Source organism: Cyanistes caeruleus, chromosome 2 (assembly GCF_971803275.1).
Source record: "Cyanistes caeruleus chromosome 2, bCyaCae1.hap1.1, whole genome shotgun sequence".
Lineage (NCBI taxonomy): Eukaryota > Metazoa > Chordata > Aves > Passeriformes > Paridae > Cyanistes > Cyanistes caeruleus.
This window is the reverse complement of record NC_141702.1, coordinates 1,850,651-1,876,888: the sequence shown is the minus strand read 5'-3', so window position 1 is coordinate 1,876,888 and position 26,238 is coordinate 1,850,651. Positions and strand designations below refer to the sequence as shown.

The 26,238-nt window shown below is 41.4% G+C and overlaps 2 protein-coding genes across 6 annotated transcripts in view; one reads left to right on the top strand and one right to left on the bottom strand.

Moving 5' to 3' along the window:
- PTRHD1 (peptidyl-tRNA hydrolase domain containing 1) overlaps positions 1-6,351 on the bottom strand; it is an 8,400-nt gene extending 2,049 nt beyond the window's left edge. For 2 of the 4 annotated variants that reach the window (XR_015282631.1, XR_015282632.1), the window contains exons 1-2: positions 6,109-6,351; positions 4,479-4,705 (exon numbers count right to left, since the gene is read on the bottom strand). Coding sequence is in view for 2 of the 4 variants with exons in the window: in XM_023924167.2 (XP_023779935.1) it covers positions 4,535-4,705; positions 6,109-6,351 (414 nt within the window). In the remaining 2 variants the exon portion in view is untranslated. The remainder of the gene's footprint in view (positions 1-4,478; positions 4,706-6,108) is intronic. The other 2 variants (XM_023924167.2, XM_023924168.2) reach the window with 1 other exon arrangement.
- CENPO (centromere protein O) lies at positions 6,327-26,238 on the top strand. 2 transcript variants are annotated; one of them, XM_086875414.1, is made up of 7 exons: positions 6,327-6,415; positions 6,990-7,057; positions 10,712-10,872; positions 14,908-15,013; positions 17,150-17,409; positions 21,417-21,594; positions 25,201-26,238. In XM_086875414.1, the coding sequence occupies exons 2-7, from the start codon at positions 7,003-7,005 to the stop codon at positions 25,308-25,310; spliced, it is 870 nt and encodes a 289-aa protein (XP_086731540.1). In that variant the 5' UTR covers positions 6,327-6,415; positions 6,990-7,002; the 3' UTR covers positions 25,311-26,238. The 2 variants fall into 2 exon arrangements, with proteins under 2 accessions (XP_086731540.1, XP_086731541.1); XM_086875415.1 differs by lacking the exon at positions 6,327-6,415 and having other exon boundaries at positions 6,744-7,057.

Below are 26,238 nucleotides of genomic sequence, written 5' to 3'. Positions count from 1 at the left end.
CCCTTTTATTCCCATTTTTCCCCCATTTTTTCCCCATTTCCTCAACATTTTATTCCCATTTTTCCCTCTTTTCCCCCTTTTATTCCATTTTTCCCCATTTTTTCCCCATTTCCTCAACCTTTTCTCCCTTTTTTCCCTTTTTTCCCCATTTTCCCACTTTTCTTCAACCTTTTATTCCTTTTTTCCCATTTTTCCCTTTTTTCCCATTTTTCCCCATTTTCCCCATTTCCTCAACCTTTTATTCCCATTTTTCCCCCATTTTTTCCCCCTTTTTTCCCCTTTTTTCCCCATTTTTCCTAAACCTTTATTCCCATTTCCCATTTCCCCCCATTTTTCCCATTTTTCCCCATTTTTTCCCATTTTCCCCATTTTTTCCCATTTTCCCCCATTTTTCCCCATTTCTTCAACCTTTTTTCCCCATTTTTCCCATTTTTCCTCAACCTTTTATTCCCATTTTTCCCATTTTTCCCCATTTCCCCCCTTTTTTCCCCTTTTCCCATTTCCTCAACCTTTTATCCCATTTTCCCCATTTTTCCCATTTTCCTTCATTTTCCCACTTTTCCTCAATCTTTTATTCCCATTTTTCCCCCATTTTTCCCCCTTTTTTCCCCATTTTTCCCATTTTTCCTCAACCTTTTATTCCCATTTTCCCCATTTCCCCCCATTTTTCCCCATTTTCCCCCATTCCCTCAACCTTTTCTCCCTTTTTTCCCCATTTTTCCCACTTTTCTTCAACCTTTTATTCCCATTTTTCCCCCTTTTTTCCCCTTTTCTCCATTTCCTCAACCTTTTATTCCCATTTTTCCCTCTTTTCCCCCTTTTATTCCCATTTTCACCCATTTTTTCCCCATTTCCTCAACCTTTTCTCCCTTTTTTCCCCATTTTTCCCACTTTTCTTCAACCTTTTATTCCCCTTTTTTCCCATTTTCTCCCTTTTTTCCCCATTTTTCCCCCTTTTTTCCCCATTTTCCCACTTTTCTTCAACCTTTTATTCCCCTTTTTTCCCATTTTCTCCCTTTTTTCCCATTTTTCCCCATTTTCCCCCATTTCCTCAACCTTTTATTCCCATTTTTCCCCATTTTTTCCCACTTTTTCCCCATTTTCTCCATTTTTTCCCCATTTTTCCCCATTTCCTCAACCTTTTCTCCCTTTTTTCCCCATTTTTCCCCCTTTTTTCCCCATTTTTCCCACTTTTCTTCAACCTTTTATTCCCCTTTTTTCCCATTTTCTCCCTTTTTCCCCATTTTTCCCAATTTTCCCCCATTTTTCCCCATTTTCCCCCATTTCCTCAACCTTTTATTCCCATTTTTCCCTCTTTTCCCCCTTTTATTCCCATTTTTCCCATTTTTTCCCCATTTCCTCAACCTTTTCTCCCTTTTTTCCCCATTTTTCCCACTTTTCTTCAACCTTTTATTCCCTTTTTCCCATTTTCTTCCTTTTTTCCCATTTTTCCCCATTTTTCCCCATTTTCCTCAACCTTTTATTCCCATTTTTCCCATTTTTCCCCATTTTTCCCCATTTTTTCCCATTTTCCCCCATTTTTCCCATTTTTCCTCAACCTTTTATTCCCATTTTTTCCCCATTTTCCCCCATTTTCCCCATTTTTCCCCTTTTTTCCCCATTTTTCCTAAACCTTTTATTCCCATTTTCCCCATTTCCCCCCATTTTTCCCATTTTTCCCCATTTTTTCCCATTTTCCCCATTTTTTCCCATTTTCCCCCATTTTTCCCACTTTTCTTCAACCTTTTTTCCCCATTTTTCCCACTTTTCTTCAACCTTTTATTCCCATTTTTCACCATTTTCCTCATTTCCCCCCATTTTTTCCCATTTCCCCCATTTCCCCCCATTTTTCCCCATTTTCCCCCATTTTTCCCCATTTTTCCCATTTTTCCCCATTTTCCCCATTTCCCCATTTTTCCCCATTTTTCCCCATTTTCCCCATTTTCCCAACACCTCCAGGCCCATCCCAAACACATTTTTTTATTTCATAAAAATAATTTCCCATTCCCGGCTCCCAGAATTCCCAGGAAAACGCCAGGAAAGGAGGAAGAGGAAGAGGAAGAGGAAGCTCAGTCTCAGCTGGATCTGACGCGGGGCACGGAGTAAAAAAAAACAACAAAAAAAAGGACAAAAAAACCCAAAAATGAGAAAAAAAAAAACCTGGAAAAAATCCGGAATTCTACGGGAAAAATCCCAAATTTTTTTTTATTTTTTCCGGTTAAATCCGCCCTGGAATTCCCAAAATTTTTTTATTTTTTGGGGTTTTTTTTCCCCCCTTTTTTTCCCTTTAGGCTCGTGAGTACAATCAGCTTTTTCTAGCAACAAAAAAAAATGGAATTTGTCAAGTTTGGGTGTTTTTTTTTTGGTTTTTTTTTCCAAAAAAAATTAGGAAAAAAATGAAAAAAAAAAGGAAAAAAAAAATGAAAAAAAAATTGGAATGTTTGGACCCAGTTTTTTTTCCGTGGTTTTTTTTTTTTTCCCCGTCCCTCTGGAATTCCGTGGGATGAGGAATTCCTGGTGTAAAGTGCAAGGAAAGAGGGGGGGGAAAATGACAAAAAAATGATAAAAAAATGACAAAAAAATGACAAAAAAAAGGATAAAAAAATGACCAAAAAATGACAAAAAAATGACAAAAAAATGACAAAAAAATGACAAAAAAAATGACAAAAAAATACAAAAAAAATGACAAAAAAAATGACAAAAATCGGGAAAATCCGCAATAATTTTTATGGAAAATTTAAAAAAAAAATGGGAGGGGGGAGGGGATCTTGTAGATAAAATTTTTTTTTCTGAGGGAAAAGATGGAAAATTCTGGAAAAGGATTTGTGGGGGGGTGGGGGAGGGGAAAGGGAAAATTAAAAAAATAAGAGGAAAAAAAAATAAAAATAAAAAAAATTTTGGGTTTTTTTTTTTTTTTTTTCTTCCCTGCTTGGATTGTGTTTAACAGCTGGAGTAGCTTTGGATATTTAAAAATAATAATTAATAATTAATAATAATTAATAATAATAATAATAATAAAAGAATAATAATGGAATTGTTTGTCGGGAAAAAGCGCTTTTTTATTTTTTTTAATTTATTTTTTTGGGGGGTGGTTTTTGGTTTTTTTTTTCCCCTTTGGAATGAAATTCAATTTATTATTATTATTATTTTTTTCTTTCTGGTTTGGAATTCCCAGGGTGGAATTTTTATGGGAATTTTAATTATTTTAATTAATCTTTTTTTTTTTTTTTTCTCCTTTGAAAATTTCTTGGGCAAAAAAAAATGGAAAAAAGAAAAAAGAGAAATCCGAAATTTGGAAAATTTTGTTGTTTTGGGAGGTGGGAAAGGGAAAAATTTAGGGGGGAAAAAAATGGGAAATTTAATTTTTGGGGCTGGAAAATGGGGAATTCCATTGGAAAAGTTGGGATGGGATGCAGGGATTTGCTGTTTTTTGGGATTTCAGTTCCCTTAGAAAAATCCCCAAGAATCGGCATCCGTAAAATGAAGGCTGGAAATGGGGAAAAAAGAGGGAAAACCATCCCAAATCCACGGGAATTTGGGAATAATCACCCAAATTCCAGGAATTCTGGGTGGGAAAAAACCTCAAATCCCATCCTGAGCGAATTCCTGCCCTCGGGTGGCTCCAAATTTTGGATATTCCCAGGGATTTTTGGGAATTTCTTCCCAAAATTCCACCTAAATCAAATTTCCCAGTTTAGGATGGAGGGGAAAAAAAATGGGAATCTTAAAGGAAATTTGGGATTTTTTTCCTTATTTTTTTTCCTTCCTCTTCTTTTCCTTTTTCCTCCTTTATTTCTCCTTTTTTTCCTCTTTTTTTCTTCCCTATTTCCTCTTTTCTCCTTTTTTTTCCTCAAGGATTTTCCTTCCCCTTCTTTTCTCTTTTTCCCTCATTTTTCCCCTCATTATTTGTCCTTTTTTCCGCATTTTTTCCTCTTTTTTCCCTTTTTTCCTTCTCCTTTTTCCTCTTTTCTCCTTTTTTTCCTCAAGGATTTTCCTTCCCCTTCTTTTCCATTTTTTCCTCCTTTTTTTCCCTCATTATTTCTCCTTTTTTCTCCCTTTTTTTCCTGCTTTTTTCCTCATTATTTGTCCTTTTCCCCCCTTTTTTTTCCTCTTTTCCTCAAAGATTTTCCTTCCCCTTCTTTTCCCTTTTTCCCTCATTTTCCCCTCATTATTTCTCCTTTTTTTTCCCTTTTTTTTCCCCTTTTTTCCTATTTTTCTTTTTTCCTTCCCTCTTTTTCCCTTTTCCCCTCCTTTTATCCCTTATTTTTCCACTTTTCCTCCTTTCCCCCCTCTAAAAACTCCCAAAAATTCCCTAAAATCCCCTCAACCCCCTCCAAATCCAACCAGGATTTTTCCCAACCCCCCAAAAAAATCCCCGACAACAACAAAAAAAAACCACAAATTCCACTCGTGAAGAAAAAAAAAACAACAACTTTAAAACCCACAAAATTCCTCATCCCGAAAACGCCAAAATTCACCTCCAAAATTCCCAGATTTGAAGGAAGAAAAAAAACCTGGAAAAATCAGGATGGAGTCATTTGAGGAGTTTGAATTTCCTGAGGTGTTGTTGCACCTGATTTTTGGGATAAGGCCTGAGCGCCAAACACGTGGGAATTCCCTCAGGATTCTCCATCCAAAGCCGGTGTTCGACGCCTTTTTCCTTCAGCGATTCCGCCAAATCCAGCAGGGAATTCTCATCCGGAGCCTGCCGAGCCAAAAAAAAAATTAAAAATTGGAATTATTTCCAGGAATTTTCGTTATTCCCAAACCCGAGCTGATTTTCCCACCCCCTGCTGATTTTTCGTTTATTTTTTTAAATCTCTTATCTGGTTGGTTTTGTGATTTTTTTTTAGCCTTTTTTTCATTCCGAGGATTGTGAAGAGTTGGGATTGAAAGAGGGAAGCGTGGAATTTTAGGGAATTTTTATTGGGAAAGCCTTTGGAAATCGTGGGTTGGAGCATTCCCGATGATGGGTGTGTCCCCCAAATCCATCTGGATTTGAAATTCCTTCGGGATTTTTTCCACGAAATCCCGCTTTTTTTCGACAAAAAAACACGATTTTTTCTCCAAATCCCGATTTTCCCCCCAAAATCCCGATTTTTTCCCACAAAATCACGATTTTTTCCCACAAAATCTCGATTTTTTTCCCACAAAATCTCGATTTTTTTTTCCCACAAAATCCCGATTTCTCCCCTCCCATCATGCCCCTCACTTCCTCCAGCACCACGGTTCTCATGGCGGGAAAAAAAATCGGGATTTTGGGTAAAAGTATCAGGATTTTGAAAGAAAATCGGGGTTTGGGATGAAAAAAAATCAGATTTTTTTTCCTAATTTCCGATTTTCCAAAAAAATCCCGAGCCTTGTCCGCCCCCCCCCAAGATGGCGCCCGGTTCCCCCTCAGCGCGGAGCTCCCATCAATGACCCGCGCTACCTCCAGCACCGCGGTTCTCATGGCGGGAAAAAAAATCGGGATTTTGGGAGAAAAAAATGGAATTTTAGGAGAAATAAATCGGGATTTTTGGAGAAACAAATCGGGATTTGGGGGGGAAAAAATCAGGATTTTTTCCTGATTTTCCGCAAAATCCGGAGCCATCTCCGCCCCCCCCAAGATGGCGCCCGGCTTCCCCTCAGCGCGGAGCTCCCATCAATGACCCGCGCTATCTCCAGCACCGCGGGTCTCATAGCGGGGAAAAAAAATCGGGATTTTGCAAGGATAAAAACGGGATTTGGGGGAAAATGTGGGGATTTTAGGAAAAAATCGGGATTTGGAGGGGAAAAATCAGGATTTTTCCCGGATTCCCTATCCTTCTCCGCCCCCCCCCAAGATGGCGCCCGGCTTCCCCTCAGCGCGGAGCTCCCGTTATGCCCCGCGGCGGCGCTGTTACCTCCAGCACCGCGGTTTTAATGGCGGGAAAAAAATCGGGATTTTGCAAGGAAAAAACCGGGATATGGGATAAAAAATCGGAATTATGGGATAAAAAATTGGGATTTGGGGGGAAAAACCAGGATTTTTTTCCCGATTCCCGCTCCATCTCCGCCCCCCCCAAAATGGCGCCCGGGTCCCCCTCAGCGCGGAGCTCCCATCATGCCCCGCGGCGGCGCCGCTACCTCCAGCACCACGGTTCTCATGGCGGCGCCCAGCTCCAGGTACGCTCCGGTGTCGGGATGCTCCCGGTAACCGTGAACGGCGGCCAGCGCCGCGTGGCAGCCCTGAGCCACCACGGCACCGAGCGGCCACGAGCGGGGAGGCCGCGCCAGATCCCCGCGGAGCACCACGTACTGCACCAGCGTCGCCGCCATGTTGCCGTACGGAACCGCGCGGGCTGCCGGGAGCTTGCAGGGCGCCGCCATGTTGTACGGAACGGAGAGCTGCGTGATGACGCACTTCCGGTGCCGCAAAGGCGGGAAACTTGAGGTGAGAGCGGAGCCCTCAGGGTGGGATTTGGGGTCTCGGAGGGGAATTTTTGGGATAAAATTCTTTGGGATAAAATTCCTTGGGATAATTTATTGGGAGAATCGCTGTCCTTCTTCTTATCTTCGCTGTCACCGCTCGGGGTGTTTCCTGTCCGTTTCCTTTGCGATCCTCAGTGTCATTTTCTCGGTATTGATTCCCAAAATCCCTCCCATTCCCGGATTCCCACCTTGTTTTCCTTCTGAAAAAATCCCAAATTTATTGGAAATTAGCGGGGTTTTTTTCCCAGTCCTTTTTCCTCATAAAACAATTCCCAATTTTACGTAAAATTAACTTTTTTTTTTTTTTTTTTTTTTCCCTATCCGCCTTTGCTGCTCTTAAACTTCCCAAATTTAAGGAAAATTAACAGGAATTTTTTCCATTTCCATCCCCTTTTCCTCCTGAAAATTCCCCAAATATTTCGAAAATTATTGGGATATTTTTCATTCCCTTTTCCCCTTAAAAATCCCCAAATTTATGCAGAATTAACGGATTTTTTTCCCATTTTTTCCAACCCCAAATCCTTGGGATTCCTCAGGAATTCCTCAGGGATGGACCCCGGGAAAGAAGAGCAGGAAAAGGATGAGAAAAGGGATTTTTCACATGGTGAGTTCCTAAAAATTCCCAAATTTTCCCAAATTTCTCCCCTCTCCCACCTTTTCCAGGCAGGAATTCTTCCCCAAATCCCCAAATTTCTCCCCAAATCCCCAATTTTCTCCCCAAATTCCCCAAATTTTCCCCTTCTAGGCAGGAATTTCTTCCCAAAATTCCCAATTTTCTCCTCAAATTCCCTAATTTTTCCCTTTGCATGCAGGAATTCTTCTCAGAATTCCCAAATTTCTCCCTAAAACCCCCAAATTCCTCCCAGAATTCCCAAATTTCTCCCCAAATTCTTTCCAGAATTCCTAAATTTCTTCCCAAAATTCCCAGTTTTTACCCCAAACCCCCAAATTTCCTCCCAGAATTCCCAAATTTCTCCCCCAAATCCCAATTTTTACCCCAATTTCCTTCCAAAATTCCCAAATTTCTTCCCAAATCCCCAAATCCCTGCCAGAATTCCCAAATTTCTCCCCAAATTCCAATTTTTACCCCGAATTTCCTCCCAAAATTCCCAGTTTTTACCCCAAATCCCCAATTTTTTCCCCCAAATTCCCAAATTTCTGTCAGAATTCCCCATTTTTTTCCCAAAATTCCCAAATTCCTCCAAGAATCCCCAAATTCCTCCCCCAGATTCCCAAAATTGTCCCCCAAATACCCAAATTCTTCCAAGAATTCCCAAATTTCTCCCCCAAATCCCCAAATTCCTGCCATAATTCCCAGATTTCTCCCCAGAATTCCCAATTTTTACCCCAAATCCCCAAATTTTTCTTAAAATTCCCAAATTTTTCCCTTTCCTGACAAGAGTTCTTCCCAAAATTCCCAAATTCCTCACAAAATTCCCAAATTTCTCCCCCAAATCCCCAAATCCCTGACAGAATTCCCAAATTTCTTCCCAGAATTCCCAAATTTCTCCCCCAAAATTCCCAAATTTCTTCCCCAAATCCCCAAATCCCTCCCAGAATCCCCAAATTTCTCCCTGAAATTCCCAATTTTTTCCCCAAAACCCCAAATTTCCCCCCCAAAATCCCCAAATTTCTCCCCGAAATTCCCAATTTTTTCCCCAAATCCCCAATTTCTCCCCAAATCCCCAAATTCCCCCCCAAATCCCCAAATTTCCCCCTCAAATCCCCAAATTTCTCCCCAAATTCCCCCCAAATCCCCAAATTTCCCCCCAAATCCCCAAATTTTCCCCCCAAAATTCCCAAATTTCTTCCCCAAATCCCCAAATTTCCCCCCCAAATCCCCAAATTTCCCCCAAATCCCCAAATTTCCCCCCAAAATTCCCAATTTTTTCCCCAAATTCGCCCCCCAAATCCCCAAATTTCCCCCCAAATCCCTCCCAGAATTCCCAATTTTTTCCCCAAAATTCCCAGTTTTTTCCCCAAATCCCCAATTTCCCCCAAACCCCCCCAGAATCCTCAAATTTCTCCCCCAAATCCCCAATTTCTCCCCAAACCCCTCCCAGAATTCCCAAACCCCCCCAGAATCCCCAAATTTCTCCCCGAAATCCCCAAATTTCCCCCTCAAATCCCCAAATTTCCCCCCAAATCCCCAAATTTCCCCCCCAAACCCCCAAATTTCCCCCCAAACCCCTCCCAGAATCCCCAAATTTCCCCCCCAAATCCCCAAATTTCCCCCCAAATCCCCAAATTTCCCCCCAAATCCCCAAATTTCCCCCCAAATCCCCAAATTTCCCCCCCAAATCCCCAAATTTCCCCCCAAACCCCCCAGAATCCCCAAATTTCCCCCCAAACCCCCCCAGAATTCCCCGTTTCCCCCAGGCCTCCTGGCTCACCTGGAGTGGCTGGAGCTCCGGGCTTGCCCCAAACCCCCCAGAATCCCCAAACCCCCCCAGAATCCCCAAATTTCCCCCCAAACCCCCCAGAATCCCCAAATTTCCCCCCAAACCCCTCCCAGAATCCCCAAATTTCCCCCCAAACCCCCCAGAATCCCCAAACTCCTCCAGAATTCCCAAACCCTCCCAGAATCCCCAAATTTCTCCCCAAATCCCCAAATTTCTCCCCGAAATTCCCAAATTTCCCCCCAAAATTCACAATTTTTTCCCCAAATTTGCCCCCCAAATCCCCAAATTTCCCCCCAAATCCCTCCCAGAATTCCCAATTTTTTCCCCAAAAACCCCAAATTTCCCCCCAAACCCCCCCAGAATCCCCAAATTTCCCCCCAAACCCCCCCAGAATCCCCAAATTTCCCCCCAAACCCCCCAGAATTCCCCCATTCCCATCCCCCAGGCCTCCTGGCTCACCTGGAGTGGCTGGAGCTCCGGGCTCGCCCCAAACCCCCCCAGAATCCCCAAATTTCCCCCCAAACCCCCCCAGAATCCCCAAACCCCCCCAGAATCCCCAAATTTCCCCCCAGAATCCCCAAATTTCCCCCCAAACCCCCCAGAATTCCCCTTTCCCCATCCCCCAGGCCTCCTGGCTCACCTGGAGTGGCTGGAGCTCCGCGCTCGCCCCAAACCCCCCAGAATCCCCAAACCCCCCCAGAATCCCCAGACCCCCCAGAATCCCCAAACCCCCCCAGAATCCCCAAACCCCCCCAGAATCCCCAAACCCCCCCAGAATCCCCAAATTTCCCCCCAAACCCCCCAGAATTCCCCTTTTCCCCGTTCCCCCAGGCCTCCTGGCTCACCTGGAGTGGCTGGAGCTCCGGGCTCGCCCCAAACCCCCCAGAATCCCCAAATTTCCCCCCAAATCCCCAAATTTCCCCCCAAACCCCTCCCAGAATCCCCAAATTTCCCCCCAAACCCCTCCCAGAATCCCCAAATTTCCCCCCAAACCCCCCCAGAATTCCCCTTTTCCCCGTTCCCCCAGGCCTCCTGGCTCACCTGGAGTGGCTGGAGCTCCGGGCTCGCCCCAAACCCCCCAGAATCCCCAAACCCCCCAGAATCCCCAAACCCCCCAGAATTCCCCCATTCCCATCCCCCAGGCCTCCTGGCTCACCTGGAGTGGCTGGAGCTCCGGGCTCGCCCCAAACCCCCCAGAATCCCCAAACCCCCCCAGAATTCCCAAACCCCCCCAGAATCCCCAAACCCCCCCAGAATTCCCAAACCCCCCCAGAATCCCCAAACCCCCCCAGAATTCCCCCATTCCCCCAGGCCTCCTGGCTCACCTGGAGTGGCTGGAGCTCCGGGCTCGCCCCAAACCCCCCCAGAATCCCCAAACCCCCCAGAATTCCCAAATCCCCCAGAATCCCCAAACCCCCCAGAATTCCCAAACCCCCCAGAATCCCCCTTTCCCCCATCCCCCAGGCCTCCTGGCTCACCTGGAGTGGCTGGAGCTCCGGGCTCGCCCCAAACCCCCCCAGAATCCCCAAATTTCCCCCCAAACCCCCCAGAATTCCCCCATTCCCATTCCCCCAGGCCTCCTGGCTCACCTGGAGTGGCTGGAGCTCCGCGCTCGCCCCAAACCCCCCAGAATCCCCAAATTTCTCCCCCAAATCCCCAAATTTCCCCCCAAATCCCCAAATTTCCCCCCAAACCCCTCCCAGAATCCCCAAATTTCCCCCCAAACCCCCCCAGAATCCCCAGACCCCCCAGAATTCCCCCATTCCCATTCCCCAGGCCTCCTGGCTCACCTGGAGTGGCTGGAGCTCCGGGCTCGCCCCAAACCCCCCCAGAATTCCCCCATTCCCATCCCCCAGGTCTCCTGGCTCACCTGGAGTGGCTGGAGCTCCGGGCTCGCCGTGCAGCCGTGCAGCAGGAGCAGCGCGAGCGCCGCCACGAGCGCCGCCAGTTCCTGCTCTCCAAAATCCGGCACCTGCGGCAGCGCCGCCGGCAGCTCCAGGAAAAACTGCAGCAGGCGGTGAGGGAAAAGCTTCCACAGGGAATTGCCCTCTTCCTCTTCTCCTTCCCTTTCTTTTCCCTTTTTTCCTCCTTTTCCCCCTCATTATTTCTCCTTTTTCCCCCTTTTTTTCCTCATTATTTCTCCTTTTTCCCCATTTTTTCCTGTTTTTTCCCTTTTTTTTCTTCCCCTTTTTCCTCTTTGTCTCCTTTTCTCCTCAAGGATTTTCCTTCCCCTTCTTTTCCCTTTTTTTTCCTCATTATTTCTCCTTTTTTTTCCCTTTTTTTCCTCATTATTTGTCCTTTTTTCCCCCTTTTTTTCCTCTTTTTTCCCCTCCATTTTTCCTTTTTTCCTTCCCCTTTTTCCTCTTTTCTCCTTTTTCTCCTCAAGGATTTTCCTTCCCCTTCTTTTCCCTTTTTTCCTCTTTTTTCCCCTCATTATTTCTCCTTTTTCCCCTTTTTTTCCTCTTTTTTCCTCATTATTTGTCCTTTTTTCCCCCTTTTTTCCTGTTTTTTTCCCTCCATTTTTCCTCTTTTCTCTTTTTTCTCTTCAAGGATTTTCCTTCCCTTTCTTTTCCCTTTTTTCCTCTTTATTTGTCCTTTTTTCCCCCTTTTTTTCCCTCTTTTCTCCTTTTTTTCCTCAAGGTTTTTCCTTCCCTTTCTTTTCCCGCCTTTTTTTCCCCTCATTACTTTTTTTCCCCCTTTTTTCCTTTTTTCCTCCTTTTTTCCTTCCCCTTTTTCCTCTTTTCTCCTTTTTCTCCTCAAGGATTTTCCTTCCCCTTCTTTTCCCTTTTTCCCCCTCATTATTTCTCCTTTTTTTTCCCTTTTTTCCTCTTTTTTTCCCTCCATTTTTCTTTTTTTTCTTCCCCTTTTCCCTCTTCTCCTTTTTCTCCTCCAGGTTTTTCCTTCCCCTGCTTTTCCCTTCTTTCCTCCTTTTTCCCCTCATTATTTCTCCTTTTTTTCCCCTTTTTTCCTTTTTTCCCCTTTTTTTTCTCAAGGTTTTTCCTTCCCCTTCTTTTCCCGCTTTTTTTTCCCCTCATTATTTTTTTTCCCCCTTTTTTCCTTTTTCCCCCTTTTTTCCTTCCCCTTTTTCCTCTTTTCCTCTTTTTTTCCTCAAGGATTTTCCTTCCCCTTCTTTTCCATTTTTCCTTCATTATTTGTCCTTTTTTCCCCTTTTTTTCCTCTTTTTTCCCTCATTATTTCTCCTTTTTTCCCCTTTTTTTCTCCTTTTTTTCCTCTTTTCCTCTTTTATTTCTCAAGGTTTTTCCTTCCCTTTCTTTTCCTTTTTTCCCCCTTTTTTCCCTCATTATTTCTCCTTTTTTCCCCCTTTTTTCCTCGTTTTTCCCTCAATTTTTCCTCTTTTCTCTTTTTTCTCTTCAAGGATTTTCCTTCCCCTTCTTTTCCCTTTTTTTCCTCATTATTTCTCCTTTTTTTTCCCTTTTTTTCCTCATTATTTGTCCTTTTCCCCCCTTTTTTTCCTCTTTTTTCCCCTCCATTTTTCCTTTTTTCCTTCCCCTTTTTCCTCTTTTCTCCTTTTTCTCCTCAAGGATTTTCCTTCCCCTTCTTTTCCCTTTTTTCCTCTTTTTTCCCCTCATTATTTCTCCTTTTTCCCCTTTTTTTCCTCTTTTTTCCTCATTATTTGTCCTTTTTTCCCCCTTTTTTCCTGTTTTTTTCCCTCCATTTTTCCTCTTTTCTCTTTTTTCTCTTCAAGGATTTTCCTTCCCTTTCTTTTCCCTTTTTTCCTCTTTATTTGTCCTTTTTTCCCCCTTTTTTCCTTTTTTCCTCCTTTTTTCCTTCCCCTTTTTCCTCTTTTCTCCTTTTTCTCCTCAAGGATTTTCCTTCCCTTTCCTTTCCATTTTTCCCTCCTTTTCCCCTCATTATTTCTCCTTTTTCCCCCTTTTTTTCCTCTTTTTTCCCCTCCATTTTTCCTTTTTCCCTTCCCCTTTTTCCTCTTTTCTCCTTTTTTTCCTCAAGGATTTTCCTTCCCCTTCTTTTCCCTTTTTTCCTCCTTTATTTCCTCATTATTTTTCCTTTTTTTCCCCTTTTTTCTCCTTTTTTTCCTCTTTTCCTCTTTTTTTCCTCAAGGATTTTCCTTCCCTTTCTTTTCCTTTTTTCCTCCTTTTTCCCCTCATTATTTCTCCTTTTTTTCCCCTTTTTTTCCTCATTATTTTTCCTCAATTTTTTTCTTTTTCCCCCTTTTTTTCCTCTTTTCTCCTTTTTTTCCTTAAGGATTTTCCTTCCCTTTCTTTTCCCTTTTTTCCCCTCATTATTTGTCCTTTTTTCCCCTTTTTTTCTCCTTTTTCTCCTCTTTTCCTCTTTTTTTTCTGAAGGATTTTCCTTCCCTTTCTTTTCCATCTTTTCCTCCTTTTCCCCTCATTATTTCTCCTTTTTCCCCCTTTTTTCCTCGTTTTTCCCTCAATTTTTCCTCTTTTCTCTTTTTTCTCTTCAAGGATTTTCCTTCCCTTTCTTTTCCCTTTTTTCCTCTTTATTTGTCCTTTTTTCCCCCTTTTTTCCTCATTATTTTTCCTCATTATTTGTCCTTTTTCCCCCTTTTTTTCCTCTTTTCTCCTTTTTCTCCTCAAGGATTTTCCTTCCCCTTCTTTTCCATTTTTCCCTCATTATTTGTCCTTTTTTTCCCCATTTTTCCCCCTTTTTTTCCTCAATTTTTTTCTTTTTCCCCCTTTTTTTCGTCTTTTCTCCTTTTTCTCCTCAAGGATTTTCCTTCCCTTTCTTTTCATTTTTCCCTCCTTTTTTCCCCTCATTATTTCTCCTTTTTTCCCCTTTTTTTCTCCTTTTTTTCCACTTTTCCTCTTTTTTTCCTCGAGGATTTTCCTTCCCCTTCTTTTCCCTTTTTTCCTCCTTTTTCCCCTCATTATTTCTCCTTTTTTCCCCTTTTTTTCCTCCTTTTTTTTCCCTCTTTTTTTTTCCCTTTTTCCTCTTTTCTCCTTTTTTTCTCAAGGTTTTTCCTTCCCCTTCTTTTCCATTTTTTCCTTTTTTTCCCTCATTATTTCTCCTTTTTTCCCCCTTTTTTCCTCTTTTTTTCCCTCAATTTTTCTTAATTTTCTTCCCCTTTTTCCTCTTTTCTCCTTTTTCTCCTCAAGGATTTTCCTTCCCTTTCTTTTCCCTTTTTCCCCTCATTATTTGTCCTTTTTTCCCCCTTTTTTCCTCATTTTTTTCCTCATTATTTGTCCTTTTTCCCCCTTTTTTTCCTCTTTTCTCCTTTTTTTCTCAAGGATTTTCCTTCCCTTTCTTTTCCTTTATTCCCTCATTATTTGTCCTTTTTCCCCTTTTTTTCTCCTCTTTTCCTCTTTTATTTCTCAAGGTTTTTCCTTCCCTTTCTTTTCCTTTTTTCCCCCTTTTTTCCCTCATTATTTCTCCTTTTTTCCCCCTTTTTTCCTCGTTTTTCCCTCAATTTTTCCTCTTTTCTCTTTTTTCTCTTCAAGGATTTTCCTTCCCTTTCTTTTCCCTTTTTTCCTCTTTATTTGTCCTTTTTTCCCCCTTTTTTCCTCATTATTTTTCCTCATTATTTGTCCTTTTTCCCCCTTTTTTTCCTCTTTTCTCCTTTTTCTCCTCAAGGATTTTCCTTCCCCTTTTTTTCCCTTTTTTACCTCGTTATTTGTCCTTTTTTCCCCTTTTTTCCCTTTTTTTCCTCTTTTTTTCCTCAAGGATTTTCCTTCCCCTTCTTTTCCCTTTTTTCCTTTTTTTCCCCTCATTATTTCTCCTTTTTTCTCATTTTTTTTCCTTTTCTCCACCATTTTTTCCCCCCTTTTTTTCTCTTTTTCCCCCTTTTTCCCTTTTTCCCTCCTTTTATCCCTTATTTTTCCACTTTTCCTCCTTCCCCCCTCTAAAAACTCCCAAAAATTCCCTAAAATCCCCTCAACCCCCCCAAATCCAACCAGGATTTTTCCCAACCCCAAAAAAATCCCCCACAACAATTCTAGAGGGATTTTCCCCCCCAAAATAAAAAAAAATAATCCACAAAAAATTGGAATTATTATTTTATTATGTTTTTTTTTTATATTTTATTATTTTTCCCTGGGGTTTTTTTTGGTTGTAGGGAAAACCCGGAGTTCCCCAGGATCCGGATCCTCCCGAGCCGCGGGAAGTGCTGCAGTGGAAAATCCGGAGCTGTCGGGATCTGCTCCGGGTTTTCCGGCTCACCGGTGAGAGGGGAGGGGGGGAGAGCGGGAATTGCACGGGAATTCCGGGGAAATTTGGGAATTCTGGGGGAAATTTGGGAATTCTGGGGGAAATTTGGGAATTCTGGGGGAATCTGGGAATTCTGGGGGAATTCTGGGGGAAATTTGGGAATTCTGGGGGAAATTTGGGAATTCTGGGGGAAATTCAGGAATTCTGGGGGAATTCTGGGGGAAACTTGGGAATTCTGGGGGAAACTTGGGAATTCTGGGGGAAATTTGGGAATTCTGGGGGGAATTCTGGGGGAATTCTGGGGGGAATTCTGGGGGGAACTTGGGAATTCTGGGGGAAATTTGGGAATTCTGGGGGAAATTTGGGAATTCTGGGGGAATTCTGGGGGAAATTTGGGAATTCCATGGGAATTCTGGGGGAGAAGTGGGAATTCTGGGGGAAATTTGGGGATTCCAGGGGAATTCTTTGGGAAATTTGGGAATTCCCAGGGAAATTTGGGAATTCTGGGGGAATTCTGGGGGAAATTTGGGAATTCCCAGGGAAATTTAGGAATTCTAGGTGGGAAATTGGGAATTCTGTGGGAATTCCAGGGGAGATTTGGGAATTCTGGGGTAAAATTGGGAATTCTGGGGGAAAATTTGGAATTCCAGGGGGAATTCTGGGGCAATTACTAGGGAATTCCCAGGGAAATTTGGGAATTCTGGGGGAATTCTGGGGGAAATTTGGGGATTCCAGGGGAATTCTTTGGGAAATCTGGGAATTCCCAGGGAAATTTAGGAATTCTGGGTGGGAAATTGGGAATTCTGTGGGAATTCCAGGGGAGATTTGGGAATTCTGGGGGAAACTTGGGAATTCTGGGGGGAATTTGGGAATTCTCGGGGAAATTTGGGAATTCTGGGGGAATTCCAGGGGAGATTTGGGAATTCTGGGGGAAACTTGGGAATTCTGGGGGAATTCTGGGGGAAATTTGGGAATTCTGGGGGGAATTTTTTGTGGATTATTCCCAGGTAATTCCTGGATTATTCCTGGATAATTCCCAGATAATTCCTGGGTAATTCCCAGAAAATCCCCAGGAAATTCCCAGATAATTCCTGGATAATTCCCGGCTCATTCCCAGATTTTTCCTGGCTCTATTCCCAGAATATTCCCAGATAATTCCCAGAAAAATCCCAAAAAATTCCCAGATAATTTCCCCAAAATTCCCAGATAATTCCCAGAAAATCCCCTGATAATTCCCAGAAAATTCCCAGAAAATTCCCAGATTATTCCTGGATAAATCCAGGAAAATTCCAAAAAAAATCCCCCAAAATTCCCAGAAAATTCCCAGAAAATTCCCAGATAATTAAAAAAAATCCCCAAAAATTCCCAGATTATTCCCAGAAAATTTCCCAAAAAATCCCAAAAAATTCCCAGAAAATTCCAAAAACATTCCCAGAAAATTCCCAGATTATTCCTGGATAATTCCCAGAAAATTCCCAAAAATTGCCAGAAAATTCCCAGATAATTCCCAGAAAATTCCCAGATAATTAAAAAAAAAATGACAAAAAATTCCCAGAAAATTTCTGCATAATTTCCAGAAAATTCCCAGATTATTCCCTGATAATTCCCAGAAAATTCCAAAAAAAATCCCAGAAAAATCCCAAAAAATTCCCAGAAAATTCCCAAAAAAATCCCCAACAATTCCCAGATAATTCCAAAAAAATTCCCCAAAAAATCCCAAAAAATTCCCCAAAAAATCCCAAAAAAATTCCCAGAAAATTCCCAGATAATTCTTGGATTATTCCCAGATTTTTCCTGGACTTTTCCCAGATTTTTCCCGGATTTTTCCAGGACTTTTCCCAGATTTTTCCTGGACTTTTCCCGGATTTTTCCAGGATTTTTCCCGGACTTTTCCCAGATTTTTCCCAGATTTTTCCTGGACTTTTCCCGGATTTTTTCCGGATTTTTCCAGGACTTTTCCTGGACTTTTCCCGGATTTTTCCAGGACTTTTCCCAGATTTTTCCTGGACTTTTCCCAGATTTTTCCCAGATTTTTCCTGGACTTTTCCCGGATTTTTCCAGGACTTTTCCCGGATTTTTCACGGATTTTTCCTGGACTTTTCCCAGATTTTTCCCCCCCTCTCATTCCCGTTTCCCCTTTTCTCTCGCAGGAATCAGCGGGAATTTCTCCCATCCCGGAATTTCCTTCTCCTTCCACACATCCTTCGAGGGCTCATTCCTGGATTCCTTCTGGCTGGAAGTGTCGGAATTCCCGGATTTCCGCATCCGCCGCCATTCCATCCCTCCCTTCATCCCCCTGCAGCTCCTGGCCCGGCGCTTCCTGCCCCGACAGCTCCGGGAGTTCCTGGTGCTTCTGTTCCAGCACCTCAACGCCTTCGTGGCTCGCAGGGAGCAGCTCCGGCAGCTCCGGGTGAGCCCGGGAATCCCGGGAATTCTCCCCGTGGATTCGGGATCTCAGGGGGGTTTGGATACGGGGGCAGGGGGGAGCGACGCAGAAATCCCCAAATTCTGTCGGAGATTCCCGAATTTCTGACAAAATTCCCATATTTTTGTCTGAGATTCCTAAATTTCGGACAAAATTCCCAAATTTCTCCCCAAAATTCCCAAATTTCTCCCTCAAATTCCCAAATTTCTCCCTCAAATTCCCAAATTTCTGCCCAAATTCCCAAGTTTCTGCCCCAAACCCACCCAGTTTTGCCCAAAATTCCCCAATTTCTGTCTGAGATTCCCGAATTTCGGACAAAATTCCCAAATTTCTGCTCAAATTCCCAAATTTCTGCCCTGAATTACCAAATTTCTGTCTGAGATTCCTGAATTTCGGACAAAATTCCCCAATTTCTGCCCTGAATTATCAAATTTCGGACAAAATTCCCCAATTTCTGCCCCAAATTCCAAAATTTCTGCCTGAAATTCCCAAATTTCTGCCCAAATTCCCAAGTTTCTGCCCCAAACCCACCCAATTTTGCCCAAAATTCCCCAATTTCTGTCTGAGATTCCCGAATTTCAGACAAAATTCCCAAATTTTGGACAAAATTCCCCAATTTCTGTCTCAAATTCCCGAATTTCTGACAAAATTCCCAAGTTTCTGTCTCAAATTCCCAAATTTCTCCCCAAAATTCCCAAATTTCTCCCCAAAATTCCCAAATTTCTGACAAAAATTCCCAAATTTCTGACAAAATTCCCCTATTTCTGCCCCAAACCCACCCAATTTTGCCCAAAATTCCCAAATTTCTGTCTGAGATTCCCAAATTTCTGCCCAAAATTCCCATATTTGTCCCAAAATTCCCAAATTTCTGCCCCCAAATCCCAATTTTCTGCCCAAATTCCTAAACTTCTGCCCAAATTCCCAAATTTTTCCACAAATTCCCAAATTTCTGCCCTGAATTACCAAATTTCTGCCCCAAACCCACCCAATTTTGCCCAAAATTCCCAAATTTCTGTCTGAGATTCCCGAATTTCGGACAAAATTCCCAAATTTTGGACAAAAATCCCAAATTTCTGTCTCAAATTCCCAAATTTCGGACAAAATTCCCAAATTTCTGCTCAAATTCTCAAATGTCGGACAAAATTCCCAAATTTCTGACAAAATTCCCATATTTGTCCCAAAATTCCCAAATTTCTGCCCCCAAATCCCAATTTTCTGCCCAAATTCCAAAATTTCTGCCCAAATTCCCAAATTTTTCCACAAATTCCCAAATTTCTGACAAAATTCCCAAATTTCTGCCCCAAAACCACCCAATTTTGCCCAAAATTCCTGAATTTCTGCCCAAATTCCCAAATTTCTGACAAAAATTCCCATATTTGTCCCAAAATTCCCAAATTTCTGCCCCCAAATCCCAATTTTCTGACAAAATTCCCAAATTTCTGCCCTGAATTACCAAGTTTCTGTCTGAGATTCCCAAATTTCGGACAAAATTCCCAAATTTCTGCTCAAATTCCAAAATTTCTGCCCAAATTCCCAAATTTTTCCACAAATTCCCAAATTTCTCCCCAAATTCCCAAATTTCTGCCGAAAATTCCCATATTTGTCCCAAAATTCCCCAATTTCTGTCTCAAATTCCCAAATTTCTGCCCCAAAACCACCCAATTTTGCCCAAAATTCCCAAATTTCTGTCTGAGATTCCCAAATTTGTGACAAAATTCCCAAATTTCTGCTCAAATTCCCGGATTTCTGACAAAATTCCCAAATTTCTGTCTGAGATTCCCAAATTTCGGACAAAATTCCCATATTTGTCCCAAAATTTCCAAAATTTCTGACAAAATTCCCAAATTTTTCCCAAAATTCCCAAAATCCCTCAAAATTCCCAATTTTCTTCAAACATTCCCAATTTTCCCCCCAAATTCTCCCTAAAATTCCCAATTTTCCTCCAAAAATTCCCAATTTTCTCCCCAAAATTCCCAATTTTTCTCCCTAAACCCCCAAGTTTTCCCCTAAAATTCCAAAAATCCCTCAAAATTCCCAGATTTTCTCCCCCAAATTCCCAAATTTTTCCCCAAAATTCCCAGATTTTTTCAGCAAAATTCCCATTTTTCCCCCTAAAACCCCAAGTTTTTCCCTAAAATTCCCCAAAATCCCTCAAAATTCCCAATTTTCTCCCCAAAATTCCCAAATTTCTTCCAAAATTCCCAATTTTCCTCCAAAAATTCCCAATTTTCTCCCCAAAATTCCCAAAATCTCCCCAAAATTCCTGAATTTCTTCCAAAATTTCCAATTTTCCTCCAAAAATTCCCAATTTTTCCCCCAAAATTCCCATTTTTCTCCCAAAACCCCCAAATTTTTTCCCCAAAATCCCTCAAAATTCCCAATTTTCTCCCCAAAATTCCCAAATTTCCTCCCAGAATTCCCAAATTTCTTCCAAAATTCTCCCTGAAATTCCCAATTTTCCTCCAAAAATTCCCAATTCTTCCCCAAAATTCCCATTTTTCTCCCCAAAATTCCCAATTTTCTCCCTAAAAACCCAATTTTTTCCCTAAAATTCCCCAAATCCCTCAAAATTCCCAATTTTCCCCCCAAAATTCCCAAAATCTCCCCAAAATTCCTGAATTTCTTCCAAAATTCCCAATTTTTTCTCCAAAAGTCCCAATTTTCCTCCAAAATTCCCAAACTTTTTCCCAAAATTCCCAAATTCTTCCCCAAAATTCCCAATTTTCCCCCCAAATTCTCCCCAAAATTCCCAATTTTCCTCCAAAAATTCCCAATTTTTCCCCAAAATTCCCAATTTTCCTCCCTAAACCCCCAAGTTTTCCCCTAAAATTCCCAAAATCCCTCAAAATTCCCAAATTTCTTCCAAAATTCCCAATTTTCTCCCCATAATTCTCTTTTTTCTCTCAAAAACCCCAAATTTTCTCCCCAAAAATTCCCAAAATTCCCAAAATTTTCCCCAAAATTCCCAATTTTCTCCCCAAAATTCCCAAAATTTCCCCAAAATTCCCAAAATCTCCCCAAAATTCCTGAATTTCTTCCAAAATTCCTAATTTTTTCTCCAAAAGTCGCAATTTTCCTCCAAAATTCCCAAACTTTTTCCCAAAATTCCCAAATTCTTCACCAAAATTCCCAATTTTCCCCCCAAATTCTCCCTAAAATTCCCAATTTTCCTCCAAAAATTCCCAATTTTTTCCCCAAAATTCCCATTTTTCCCCCTAAAATCCCAAATTTCCCCTAAAATTCCCAAAACCCCCTCCAAATTCCCAATTTTCTCCCTAAAAACCCAATTTTTCCCTAAAATTCCCCAAATCCCTCAAAATTCCCAATTTTCTCCCCAAAATTCCCAAAATCTCCCCAAAATTCCTATATTTCTTCCAAAATTCCCAATTTTCCTCCAAAAATTCCCAATTTCTCCCCAAAATTCCCAATTTTCTCCCTAAAACCCCAAATTTTTCCCTAAAATTCCCCAAAATCCCTCAAAATTCCCACTTTTCTCCCCAAAATTCCCAAATTTCCTCCCAGAATTCCCAAATTTCTTCCAAAATTCTCCCTAAAATTCCCAATTTTCCTCCAAAATTCCCAGATTTTTCCCCAAAAATTCCCATTTTTCTCCCAAAAACCCCAAATTTTACCCTAAAATTCCCAAATCCCTCAAGATTCCCAATTTTCCCCCCAAATTCTCCCTAAAATTCCCAATTTTCCTCCAAAAATTCCCAAAATCTCCCCAAAATTCCCAAATTCTCCCCAAAATTCCTCAATTTCTTCCAAAATTCCCAATTTTTCCCCAAAATTCCCAAATTTTTCCCCAAAATTCCCAATTTTCTCCCCAAAATTCCCAAATTTCCTCCCAGAATTCCCAAATTTCTTCCAAAATTCTCCCCAAAATTCCCAATTTTCTCCCCAAAATTCCCATTTTTCCCCCTAAAACCCCCAATTTTCCCCTAAAATTCCCAAAAAAACCCCTCCACATTCCCGATTTTCCCTTTTCCCAGGAGGAATTTTCCGAGTTCATCCAAGGAATTCCCTCCCACAATTCCCTCTTCAACCTCCTGAGCTTCCGCTACCGAATTCCCGGGAAAATCCCCCGGCAATTCCCGGAATTCCGAGCGCGGCTTCGCTACCGGGACCCCCTGCGGAGCCTCCCCAGCGACGTCACCGTCACCACCCCCGGTGAGAGACGGTGCCAGGGGGGTCTGGGAGTTCCAGAAGGTTCTGGGAATTCCAGAGGGGGCTGGGAATTTTTGGGAATTTTTTGGGAATTTTTTGGGGATTTTTTGGGAATTTTTTGGAATTTTTGGGGATTTTTTGGGATTTTTTTGGGATTTTTTTAAGAAATTTTTGGAATTTTGGGGGGATTTTTTTTTTAATTTTTAGGGATTTTTTTGGGATTCTGAGGGATTTTTGGAAATTCCAGAGGGGTCTGGGAGTTCCAGAAGGTTCTGGGAATTCTGGAGGGTTCTGGGAATTTTTGGGAATTTTTGGGAATTTTTTTTGAAATTTTTTGGGATTTTTTTGGGATTTTTTTGAGAATTTTTCGGGATTTTTTGGGGGATTTTTTTGGGAATTTTTTGGGATTTTTGGGGGGTTTCTGAGGGATTTTTGGGAATTCCAGAGGGTTCTGGAAATTTTTGGGAATTTTTGGGAATTTTTTGGGAATTTTTTGGAATTTTGGGGGGATTTTTTTTTGATTTTTTTGGGATTTTTTTTGGATTTTTTTGGGGATTTTTTGGGGATTCTGAGGGATTTTTGGGAATTCCAGAGGGGTCTGGGAGTTCCAGAAGGTTCTGGGAATTTTTGGGGAATTTTTTGGGAATTTTTTGGGGATTTTTGGGGATTTTTGGGGAATTTTTGGGAGTTTTTTTTGGGAATTTTGATGGATTTTTTTGGGGAAATTTGTTTTTTAATTTTCAGGGATTCCTGGGAATTCCAGAGGATTCCTGGGATTTTTTGGGATTTTTGGGAATTTTTTGGAATTTTTGGGGGATTTTTTTTTTAATTTTAAGGGATTTTTTTTGGGAATTTTTTTGGGATTTTTTGGGAATTTTTTGGGATTTTTTTTGGATTTTTTTTGGATTTTTTTGAGAATTTTTTGGGATTTTTTGGGGGATTTCTGAGGGATTTTGGGGAATTTTCAGGGATTCCTGGGAATTCCAGGGGGTCCTGGGAATTTTTGGGGGATTTTTTGGAATTTTTGGGAATTTTTTTGGATTTTTTTGGGATTTTTTTTGGATTTTTTTTGAGATTTTTTTGGGATTTTTTGGGGGATTCTGAGGGATTTTTGGGAATTCCAGAGGGGTCTGGGAGTTCCAGAAGTTTCTGGGAATTTTTGGGAATTTTTGGGAATTTTTGGGGGATTTTTTTGGGGATTTTTTTGGGAATTTTTTGGGATTTTTGGGGGAATTTTTAGGGATTTTTTTGGGGATTTTTTTGGGAATTTTTGGGAATTTTTTGGGAATTTTTTGGGATTTTTGGGGGATTTTTTTTGAATTTTTTGGGATTTTTTTTGGAATTTTTTGGGAATTCTGAGGGATTTTTGGGAATTCCAGAAGGTTCTGGGAATTCCGGAGGGTTCTGGGAATTTTTGGGAATTTTTGGGAATTTTTTGGGATATTTTTTGGATTTTTTTTGGATTTTTTTGAGAATTTTTTGGGATTTTTTTGGGGATTCTGAGGGATTTTTGGGAATTCCAGAGGGGTCTGGTAGTTCCAGAAGGTTCTGGGAATTTTTGGGAATTTTTTGGGAATATTTTGGAATTTTTTGGAGATTTTTTTTTTAATTTTAAGGGATTTTTTTGGAATTTTTTGGGAATTCCGAGGGATTTTTTGGGGGGATTCGGAGGGATTTTGGGGAATTTTCAGGGATTCCTGGGAATTCCAGGGGGTTCTGGGAATTTTTGGGAATTTTTTGGGATTTTTTGGAATTTTTTTGGAAATTTTTTGGAATTTTTGGGGGATTTTTTTTGAATTTTAAGGGATTTTTTGGGATTTTTTGGGGAATTTTTAGGGATTTTCTTTGGGATTCAGAGGGATTTTTGGAAATTCCAGAGGGTCCTGGGAATTCCAGAGGGTTCTGGGAATTTTTGGGAATTTTTTGAGAATTTTTTGGGAATTTTTTGGGGATTTTTGGGAATTTTTTGGGGATTTTTTTGAATTTTAAGGGGTTTTTTCGGAATTTTTTTGGGAATTTTTTGGGATTTTTTGGGGGATTCTGAGGGATTTTTTGGGAATTCCAGAGGGTTCCTGGGAATTCCAGAGGGGGTTGGGAATTTTTGGGAATTTTTTGGGAATTTTTGGGAATTTTTTTGGAAATTTTTGGGAATTTTTTTGGGATTTTTATTTAATTTTAAGGGATTTTTTTGGGGGATTTTTTTGAGAATTCTGAAGGATTTTTTCTGGGGATTCTGAGGGATTTTTGGGAATTCCAGAGGGTTCTGGGAATTTTTGGGAATTTTCAGGGAATTTTTTGGGAATTTTCAGGGAATTTTTGGGAATTTTCAGGGAATTTTTGGGGAATTTTTTGGGAATTTTCAGGGAATTTTTGGGGAATTTTCAGGGATTTTTTGGGGAATTTTCAGGGATTTTTTGGGGAATTCTGAGGGAATTTTTTTTTTTTAATTCCCAAGGATTTTTTTGGGAATTTTAAGAGGATTTTTGGGAATTTTGATGGAATTTTTGTTTTGGTTTTTTTTTGGAATTTTCAGGGATTTTTTTGGGGGAGGAATTCCAATTTTTCCCAGAATTCCCTGGAGTTTTTCCCACAATTCCAATGGAATTTTTTTCCCAAAATTCCCATGAAATTTTCCCCCAATTCCAAGGGATTTTTCCCAGAATTCCATTCGATTTTTCCCATAATTCCATGGAATTTTTCCCAGAATTCCAAGGGATTTTCCCATTAATTCCATGAAATTTTCCCAGAATCCCGCTGGAATTTTTTCCCACAATTCCATGGATTTTTTTTCCCACAATTCCCATGGAGTTTCCTCAAAATTCCAATGGATTTTTCCAGGAATTCCCATGGAATTTTCCTACAATCCCCTGGATGTTTTTCCCACAATTCCCAGGGTTTTTTCCCAGAATTCCATGAATTTTTCCCACAATTCCATGGAATTTTCCCACAATCCCCTGGATGTTTTTCCCACAATTCCCTTGGATTTTTTTCCCAGAATTCCCTGGAATTTTTCCCACAATTCCATGGAATTTTCCCAGAATTCCTGTGGATTTTTTTCCCAGAATTCCAAGGGATTTTTCCAGGAATTCCCTTTGATTTTCCCCATAATTCCCTTGGGTTTTTTTTCCCAGAATTCCCTGGATTTTTTCCCATAATTCCAAGGGATTTTTCCAGGAATTCCCATGGAATTTTCCCAGAATTCCCTGGAATTTTTCCCATAATTCCCTTGGATTTTTCCCACAATTCTCAGGGTTTTTCCCACAATTCCTGTGGATTTTTTTCCCAGAATTCCCTGGATTTTTTCCCACAATTCCAATGGAATTTTCCCCCAATTCCAAGGGATTTTTTTCCCACAATTCCAATGGATTTTTCCAGGAATTCCCTGGGATTTTTTTCCCAGAATTCCAAAGGATTTTTCCAGGAATTCCCTTGGATTTTTCCCACAATTCTCAGGGTTTTTCCCACAATTCCAAGGGATTTTTTTCCCAAAATTCCAATGGATTTTTCCAGGAATTCCAATGGAATTTTCCCACAATCCCCTGGGATTTTTTTCCCAGAATTCCCCGTGTTTTTCCCAGAATTCCATGTTTTTTTCCCGTTGTTTTCCAGAGGGAAGTGCGGCTCCCCCGGAGCACTCGGAGCTGTTCCGGAGCCTCTCCCTGGCCGGAGCCTTCCGGGCCCTGCGGAACCTTCCGGAATCGCCGGCGGGAATCGGCTGAGGAATCCCAGCAATTCCCAAAAAAACGGGAAAATCCGGGAATTCCGGGGGTTTGGGGGGAAATCTGGGAATTTTGGGGGGAAATTTGGGAATTTGGGGGAAAATCTGGGAATTTTGGGCAGTTTTGGGATCAAAATTCGGGAATTCCAGGGGAAAATCTGGGAATTCTGGGAAAAATATGGGAATTTTGGGGGAAATCTGGGAATTCTGGGGGAAAATTTGGGAATTCAGGGGGAAAATCCGGGAATTTTGGGGGTTTTGGGATCAAAATTTGGGAATTCCGGGGGAAAATTTGGGAATTTGGGGGGTTTTTGGGATCAAAGTTTGGGATTTGAGGTTTTTGGGGATGAAAATTCCCAAATTCTGGGAAAAATCTGGGAATTCTGGGGATTTTTGGGGTCAAAATTTGGGAATTCCAGGGGGAAATCTGGGAATTCTGGGAAAAATCTGGGAATTTTGGGGAGTTTTGGGATCAAAATTTGTGAATTCCAAGGGAAAATCTGGAAATTCCGGGGGTTTTGGGTTCAAAATTTGGGAATTCTGAGAGAAAAATGGGAATTTTGGGGCGTTTTAGGGATAAAAGTTTGGGATTTGGGTTTTTTTGGGATAAAAATTCCCAAATTCTGAAAAAAACCTGGGAATTTTGGGGATTTTGGGATCAAAGTTCGGGATTTGGGGTTTTTGGGATAAAAATTTGGGAATTCTGGAAAAAATCTGGGAATTCTGGGGGGTTTGGGTTCAAAATTTGGGAATTTTGGGGGAAAAATGGGAATTTTGGGGGGAAAAGGTGGAGAATTGCAAGAAAAATTTGGGAATTCTGGGATCAATTTTGGGGATTTGGGGATTTTTGGGATCAAAACTTTGGGAATTCCGGGGGAAATTTGGGAATTCTTTGGCGGAGATCAATAAAAACCGGGAATGAAATCAAA

Coding starts and splice junctions, on each gene's coding strand:
- CENPO (XM_086875414.1), top strand. CDS start 7,003: ATGGACCCCGGGAAAGAAGAGCAGGAAAAGGATGAGAAAAGGGATTTT. Junction 7,058..10,711: donor GAAAAGGGATTTTTCACATG/GTGAGTTCCTAA, acceptor CCCATCCCCCAG/GTCTCCTGGCTCACCTGGAG. Junction 15,014..17,149: donor CCGGGTTTTCCGGCTCACCG/GTGAGAGGGGAG, acceptor TTTCTCTCGCAG/GAATCAGCGGGAATTTCTCC.